The 8,680-nt window shown below is 40.9% G+C and overlaps 1 protein-coding gene and 1 long non-coding RNA gene across 2 annotated transcripts; both read right to left on the bottom strand.

Annotated features, from left to right (window-relative positions):
• Window positions 1-3,262: 3,262 nt before the first annotated feature.
• Window positions 3,263-5,254, bottom strand: LOC311044403 (uncharacterized protein; the record flags this gene model as incomplete). Its single annotated transcript, XM_084055954.1, has 6 exons — window positions 3,263-3,518; window positions 3,614-3,746; window positions 4,147-4,287; window positions 4,572-4,703; window positions 4,867-5,120; window positions 5,218-5,254. 6 exons carry the CDS (start codon window positions 5,252-5,254, stop codon window positions 3,283-3,285), a joined length of 933 nt encoding a protein of 310 aa, XP_083912080.1. The 3' UTR covers window positions 3,263-3,282.
• Window positions 5,255-6,256: 1,002 nt separating this feature from the next.
• Window positions 6,257-8,409, bottom strand: LOC311044910. The gene is made up of 5 exons (XR_014600747.1): window positions 8,257-8,409; window positions 7,641-7,848; window positions 7,432-7,507; window positions 6,484-6,731; window positions 6,257-6,379 (listed from the first exon to the last, which is right to left on the bottom strand). It is a non-coding gene; the product is annotated as an uncharacterized lncRNA (long non-coding RNA).
• Between the last annotated feature and the right edge of the window lie 271 nt (window positions 8,410-8,680).

The following is an 8,680-nucleotide window of genomic DNA, read 5'->3' as shown; positions in this document are numbered from 1 at the left end:
AGTAGCTTCTACCTGGCCCTTAGGTGGGCCCCAACTAGCCATGTTTATGTGGGACCAAGGCGGGTCCTAACTGGGTTTGCCCATGCAGGCTTTAACTGGGTTCTACCTGGGCCCTAGGTGTACCCTAACCAACCAGAGTGCAGTGCCCATCGCTCCAATTGTTGTGACGTCAGGGCTCTCAATACTGCACATTGGTGGAGGAGGAGGGGCCGCAGGGCGACCGCACACATCGCTGAACCAATGGTAGCCCACGGATGTTTCCTCTGGGGATTTACAATCTGCCCCTCTATGCCACATATCATCCGCACTACAGGGTCTTCACTGACCGAGCCACGGCCCCACTGGCCCTCATGACGCTACGCCACTTATATGAGTTGCCAAGTGGCCGCAGGCGCTACGTGGGCGTGGCCGCGGGCTAGACGCGAGCCCCCGCGTAGCGGGGGCGAGCTTCTAGTTATATCAAAGGAAATCTACCCAGGTCTAAAAATGTATATCATAAATGTTGGTGGTTTGCCTATGGATAAAACCATGTGAATAATTTAGCAAAGAAATTGTCTGAAGTATTATTCTAGAAAATGTTGACTAACATGGTGGCTGTGGGGTAAATTGAGCTAATTATCCTAATATCACTATTCATATTGTTTTATGTATTTGCTACTCAAATAATGCTGAATGACCTTTCATTTGTATGAATATACTCATTTAACAGTAGTTTGCAATATTTTAATAACAATTGCAAATATTAAAAGGTTCTAATTTAAAAAATATATTGAATTGGCTTTATATTGTTTAAATAACCGTTAATAAACGTTAAAAATATATTAAATAAGACTATTTGCAAAAGGGAAAAGTGCTAATTATTTTGGTTATTATATTTGTTCATGTTTAAACTTGAAAATTAAAATATCATGTGGGTCAACTTACCCCTTGACATGGATCAACTTACCCCTAACCTGGAGCAAGTTGAGCCACAGGACCAGTTTTTCTTAATAAGTCATATTTTCATGGACCTTTGTCATAGATGCTTACTCATAATTTAAATTGATAGATGACATCCTGAAATAAGGGTAGATGTTTAGATTAGACTTCTATCTCATTTAGCCTTGCTTCAAGGACAAGTGGCTCATCTTATCCTGTTCTCCCCTACACAGAATGGAATACTTTGTTTTCTGGATAATGAAATAATGCTAAATAGATACTTCATTGTAATGTTTACATGATGTTTCCTGGCGTACATTCACGTCACATTTCATGGTTGTTCATTGTGATTCTGTATTAATATGAATGTGACACTTACCTGTTCTTGTTCAGTCCGAGCAAGATGACCTGTGGCAGAAATCCATTAACTATTGTATATTTAACCTCGCGTCATCAGGAGCCTGCTATTTGCTCTCAAACTAACCGTGTGATCCGGTTTAGAGAAAAGGAAATAAATAATCGTGGTTCCTGTGGTGGGTGCCGGTTGGCGTCACATTGTTTTTGATCCCCACGTAATGTGAATCAATTAGTTAGGTCTCGCTACGAGTTAGAATAAAATATGGACATACCAAACGATTATTATACCAAAAGAAACGAAACAATTATACCAAAACAAGTTTGAACAAGTTTTAAACTAGGGGACTCATTTTAAAGGTGCACGGCGCTGGTGGTTCCGGTCATTGGTTCCGGCCACCTGATGACGTAAAGTTATTTCCGCTCCGACCAGATCAAAAACCCTAAAATGGTATCAATCCCAGGCTTTGATTGAATACTTTATTAGCAGTTTGCAGACTAAAGCACAGGAAAGTGCAGTTCAATACAAGCTCATGTAAGAGGATTTAAAACCAGAGAAAGCCAATGGCTTGTTTCCATTGGGGTCCTTTGTACTCAATTCATAGACATTTAAAGGCTACTGTATATCAGTGGTCCTCAACCTGTGGGTTCGGACCCACATGATTTGGGGGAAATCCCAAGATGACAAGTTACAATTTAAGTTATTTTAATATACCTGAAAAAAAGACCATTACTGCATAGAAATAATGAAAATAGCTGATCTACAACCTCACACCTCACAATATTTATCTGTGTAACTGAGACAAACTAAATGTAATGCCTCAACTCCTACCATTCCAAGTGCTTGTCAGTGTGTGGGGGGGGTACAGACTGAAAATGTTGAGAACCACTGCTATATATCAGTTCTGCTGGCTGTTCTCAACATGCAGCGCCACCCTGTGGTAACTCAACCAAGGAACATGGCATTCTATCTGGGTAAGAACGGTTGAAAATGGTGCCTCCATGCATACCAAAACTGTAGATTCTCAAATGGTCTCTCCTACCTGATCCGACAAGGGCTGGACAGCCCTTTACAATGTGTATTACATTCACACACACCAATAGTGGAAGTTAGGCAACAATGCAAGGCAACATGCACATTGTGAGCAGTTGGGCTAAGTGTCTTGTTCGAGGACACTTCAATATTAACCCAGGGGGAGCCGGGGATCAAACCGGGAACCTCCCAATTAGTACACCGTCTCATGCATTTAACCATCAAATCTTTTATTTGTTGTGTATACAAAGCAGTCAACCCTCACAGGTTGAATCTTCAATGGGGACGAGTCTCCCTTGGCTGACCATCTGGCTTCAGACTATCACTGCACCCACAAGAATGATGGTGTCATTAAAGGCAGACAAGACATATCAGTAAAGTGCCAAGTAGAGGCAAGCACTTAAACATTGTCAAGACAGTATTCACTTGAAACATCCAAGGTACTACCAGACGATCAATATACCAGAATACAGTTGTACATTATTTTTGTTGATGCAGTTAAACATAATTAAAATAAGTGCAAATCTGAACCAACAATAAACAAGGGATAGTTCACCCGCAAAATTCATCTTTTTCCTATCGATTAGTCAACCCATGGAGACGTATTTTTTGTTTGTCGCATTCCTAAGCCAATAATTTGATGACCGGCAGCAGACAAGTAGGCAGCAGTTCCAGTAGGAGACACAAAGGACTCTTTGTCTCCTACCGGAACCACTGACTACTGGTCTGATTATTGGCGTAGGAATGTGACAAAAACAAAAGAATATCCATTAATTCAAGTCTCCATGGGGTGACTAATCGATAGAAAAAAAAAGAAGTAAAAGAAGTAATTTTGCGGGTGAACTATCCCTTCAACTGAATATCCTCTGGCTCAAGTATAGACACACAAAAAAAAACATGGCTCATACAGCCTTTTCTTCTGTGACCTTATGATCTATGCAAACTAGGTGTAATTGAGTTGTTGTATGTTTAGCAATCTAAACATGACCAAAACTTGTGTCGTGAGTTGAAATGCAGCGCTCCATGTGCTCACAGAAGCCCTCATAGGTCTGGAAATGGCCTGGTACAAGAAGGGTTTGGAAGCATGTTGAGGCTTTTAAATATAGTCCCCTCTTTAAATATAGTCCCCTCCCGACATCGACCCTCATTCTGGGTAAAGGGATTTCCCGTCCCACCCAGAACTTCACCAACTGTCGGAGAGTCTCTGGAGATGCTGAAAAATGGAATAGTAAATTAATTCAATATATTAATTTCTTAATTAGTTAGTTGTGAACTTGTTTTCCTGAGTCTATTCTATATTTGTTGTACCTGTCTCGATAAATCTGCGGAGAAATCCTGTTGTCCTGTCCCTGAGGTGCTGAGGGTAAGATTCGTCATTGTCACTATCACCATCATCTGCCAACCCTGCTCCGCCTGGCCAGACAATGTTGCTGAGGATTTCCTGGCAAGGAAATTAGTAACACAAGAAAAATGTATTGAATGTTTTTTTCAACAATATAATCGTAATTGCTGGCTTTGTAAAAGCCTAAAAGTCTCTAATGTTTTCTGCCTGAACCAGAATGCCACTGCTGATGGAAATGGATTGGCATAATAGCAGACACAAATACAGGGTTTTATATCTGTAATTTGGTAACAGGTTAACACAGTTCCAGAGACTCACAATTTGATGGATACAGTAAAACAGAACAGTAGTCATACAATTGCTTGGTCAGTGGGATCATTCCATTGTTTAAGTCATTTACTTAACATTAATATTGCTTGTGCAAGACCGCGAAAGAACCGAGTGGACCCTTTCAGTCACTTGAAAATCAGACAAATGATTGCCTAAACTTGGTACATACCAGGGCACTGGGTGCAACATCTACACTCCGCGGGAATAGCAGTGGAACTGTATCTGGTCTCCCTGTAAGCAGCTGAAGGACTTTGGTGTCTTTAAGGCCTCTCCTGAGTTGTTTGATCTGTGTCTGTCTACGCCAAATCACCTTAAGAACACAAACAGCATAAAATGACACATTATCCTTACCTGAAAGAACAATCCGTCATAAGTGGAACAATTACTACTACAGAGGATAGTCTCTGCCTTTGAAATACTACCAATATGCAATAGATGTTGGTGTGAGAGAGATTCAGTGGATAACTGTAGTACTGTGCCAGGTCTTTAGAGGGTAGCATACCCGTTTCAGGTTCGGTGTCCACTTGCTTCTGGAAACCTACTACAGTTATGCACAAACCCTATTGTTGCCATTAGGCCATGATGGCTTCTTACCTCACGCTGTAGCAGTGCTTGTAACATCCAACTTCGGTTGGTTACGCTTAAAGGAGGTAGGTCCCAGGACTCCCGAGCAAGTCTGTTGACGTCATCACTCTCCTCCTCAGTCAGGTCTTCATGTCCGTCAAGCTTTAAGACACATAGAAACCGTGGATTAACTTCATCACAAAACGGCAAGATAAGGGTGTACTCCAATCAGACAGAATAACAGTACTTGTTTAAAATTTCTTGTAGACTACAAGATGCTTGACTAGAAGATAAAATGATTAATGCAGACACTTTACAAATGTACCTTTTGGAGGGTGGATCTAACTTGAAGATCTGCCACATCTGCTAGTTCTATTGTAGCAGTGTCCCTGTCATTATGCACTATAAGATGGATCACTGCGTTGCTCAGCCCATGGAGCTGTGGCCCTTCATGCAGGAAGGAATGGCCAATGATTCTCCCTGCCACCACGAACAGTTCGCTGTCCACCAAGAGCACCAGTGTGGAGGGGATAAGGTGATCCTCTTCCCCTTCAAACAGTAGGCTGATGTCATCCACACCTGAGGCATTAAACAAAAACAAGAGAAAGACACTGACAGTTTCACAACATTTTACAGTTGCTGTGACACTAGTTGTTAAAAACAGATATATACATACCACTGTCGAAGTTAAATCCGTATTGCAGTTTCGACATCGCCGAGCTCAAGAAGTTGCGATTCACACCGATTCCCACCGCTTGATCACCTGAAAGAAATACCAAAAAGTAAACAGAAAGACTACAAATAAGCCGACTACATCTGCATAAAACAATGAAGAGAGTGAAATTAAGGGTCTATGGAGTTACCATGTAATGTGAAATGCAAGGGTCTCGCCCAGTCAACACCTACTCCTTTGTAAAAAGATATGATGCTACTGGTTTGAGACTGCTGATCCTCACAGATATCCAAGCTTGCTTTGAGTGGGCGCTCATCTTGCTTCTTTTCAAGGAAGTCCATCCTAAAGAATGCAGCAGCCTTTTGGGGGTCGGTTTCCGTTTTCCAACGATCTACAAACATTGAGACAGCATTATACATCTTTGAGACAACATTATACATATTTGGATATTACAAGTAGTGATTGAAAATGTGCTGTACTGTACATGCAATACAGCTATCAATCTAAATTCAACAAAAGTCAATATAGGCATATTCTGAGGAGCCATGGAAGTGCAGTGTCATGTTACGTTTATTGTACAAGTGGTTCTTGAGGGAGGGAGAGCCCATTCATCCACACGATAACCCGGCTAATGCTGGGTGCCAAAACTTGAAGCTGAGTGACGCGTCATAGTGCAATAATCACACAGCAATGCCAGGCAAGCTGATAATGGGCCACATACAGCCATGGTTTCTGCTTGTTTATGAGCAAGGCCAAACAGTTCACTCACCCATATTAGTTGTCAAACAAGATGGTCCAGCCTCCCCCTCTGCTGCTGGGTTTTTGCAACAACTTGGTCCCCCATGGTCCTGCTGCTCAGGTAACCTAGGCACCATGTTTTCTGCTTGTGTAGAATAGCGGAAGCATGTGTAGAATAGCAGAAGCATATACAGAAAATTTGAATATGCACTACTAAAAAAGATAACAAAGAACAACTTCAACACAAACAAGTTCAATACTCACCCAGATTTGTCTTCAAATGCGTTTGGCCAGCCTTCTCCTCTGCTCCCCGAATTGCTGCTGGGGTTTGATGCGAAGTTGGTCTCCCATGCTCCTTCTGCTTAGCCGGTGTATCTGCAGGGATTTCCTCGACGTCTGAATAACCTTCACCACCCTGCTCAGATACCTTGTAAAAATAGTAAAATAATGGGGTGACAAACTATATTGACTTACACAATTTTTTTAGCAACAGTGGGTCTTCATCAAAGACCCACTGAAAGTGATACTTACAGAAAAACAGGTATCTACATGGGCTGCAAGAAGCTGAAGAGGCATTGTAACGTCACAAACTCTGCAGATGGATTTGGGCATCTTGCTGAATTCACGAGCGTCATGAGAAAGTGGGGAGGTATCCAACTTGTCTTGGATTGGAACAATGTAGAGCACATCTTTTCCATTGCTGCTATTTGTCTTCAGATATCGGGCTGTATATCTCTGTGAGGCCATCAGAACTATGAGCCTCTGTTGTCCACTTCGTCCTTGATTTAAAAAGTACATGTTTACAAAATGTTAATATACTGGGAGAGCAACAGCTTAGTTAAAGGGGTATAGCTCTATAGCAACCATTGCTACAGAGTGATGGTTCAGTAACAGGAAGGTATTGCCACATTCCTCCAGCTCAAACAAAAAATGCATGTTTAGGTCACAATTACCATCCAATCAGGACAGAACTCAGACAAGTGATATTGGATGTGAATCTTTTTTTTTAATCCTATAGACTTGAAGCTGAAAAATAAGTCTCTCCTGATTGAATGAAATTGGCGACCCACCCAATAATGTCAATAGATGCACACAAGATAAAGCTGCTATCCTCAACCCTACAGAGTGTAAAGGGCCATGAAATAACGAGAATGTTGTGAGATAAATAATGATTAACAATAATGTTCTGTAAACAGATTCAAAGTGAGTGTGTTTTGAGAGTGATGCCCTATAAATTGCGATGGATTAAGATCGGCGGTTAGTCTTTTTAGTTGTCAATCAAAACGCTCTGAAAGTGATGCCAACATCATTCACCACTGTCGTGGTTCTAATTGTTGTGGACTCTACAATCCACTTGAGCTAGAATGCTATAGTCATTCCTGGTGTGGACTGCCCTAGTCAGTGAATGAGTGGTATGGGCTTAATTACTGAAAACCATAAATAGTAAGTAAAATAAGTGTACCGTGTGTTTACTCTTACCTGTAGCTTTATGCAACATCCAGCCTCCTGTGATAGACTTCATCTTGGGATACTCCTCCTCTAGAGCTCTCTCAATCTACATATGAACATAACAGCAGATATTACTTTAATATACAGCTGGCTCAAACTCAGTCTATCCATGTTAAATATGTTTATAGATGAAAAATTCTGTACCCAAAACAAACACATAAAAGTATAGACTATGGTACCTCATCTTGGTCAGCAGTAATAGGTAATGCAATTATCCTTCTGCCAAGCCCTGCCTGTAAGAGTTTTATTTCATCCACTGGGGTAGTGTTGGTAGTCTCTGGCAAAAGGCACTTGAACTTGAACTCCACAGTTTTTGTGGAAGCGACAGCAGGGGACAGACGAGGAGCAGCGGATCTCCTACCTCTGCCAGTCCTTGTAGGAGATGGTCTGGAAAGAAAACATGTTGGTGCAAATTGTTCAAATGGCTGGATACAAGTGTATCCTGAGTGTTACTGTATACACTACCTAGAAATGTACACACAATTACTTATTTTCCTTGTTTCTATCTTTCTCTGAAACTGCAAATGATGGGAGCTTTTCTTTTTTTTTACCCCTGTAAACCTGTGATGTGACAATACATTTTAATATGAATGTGACTAAAGGAATCAGTTTTGTTGGTTTGCTCATAAATACATTTGTACACACCTAAAGTTAAATACAGTAATGCAAGAATATAAATGCACAGAATGTCCCCTGTCCAAAATATGACAGCTATAACCATTTACTTGAATATCCTCAATATGTACAGACAATTCAATATGTACAGACAATTAGAGAACTGTATTGGAATATTACCAATGCAATTCTGTTTGCAGTGCTTGCCGGACACTGGAACTAGATCTGATCTGAAGATTTCCTGAAGACTGCACCACAGGCTGAGCAGCTGGTCTGTTTTGGACCTGTGGCTGCAGCGTGTTCAAATAGGCCATGTAGTTGCGTACTGCATTGTCATATTACTGAGGATTAGAAAAAAATAATACATTATTCTTCCCTCAATGTACGGTCATAAGCTATGGTCCCTATAAACATTTCATATAGCTTATAATGTCTCCCACATGTGGGTAGTGATGGATAATCAAGATTGCAGTAAGAGTCACATATACAGTAAATGAAAACAGATTCATATTTTAACAAATGAAAACTTGCACATGGGTAGTTAATAGCTACAGTTAGCGTTCATAGAACAATTAATGCAATGCATAACAGTCCATGCTTTCTC

Source organism: Gymnoscopelus microlampas, assembly GCF_963454915.1.
Source record: "Gymnoscopelus microlampas genome assembly, chromosome: 1".
NCBI classification, from domain to species: Eukaryota; Metazoa; Chordata; class Actinopteri; order Myctophiformes; family Myctophidae; genus Gymnoscopelus; species Gymnoscopelus microlampas.
Note: the sequence above shows the minus strand (reverse complement) of the source record. Positions and strands in the feature narration are given on the sequence as shown.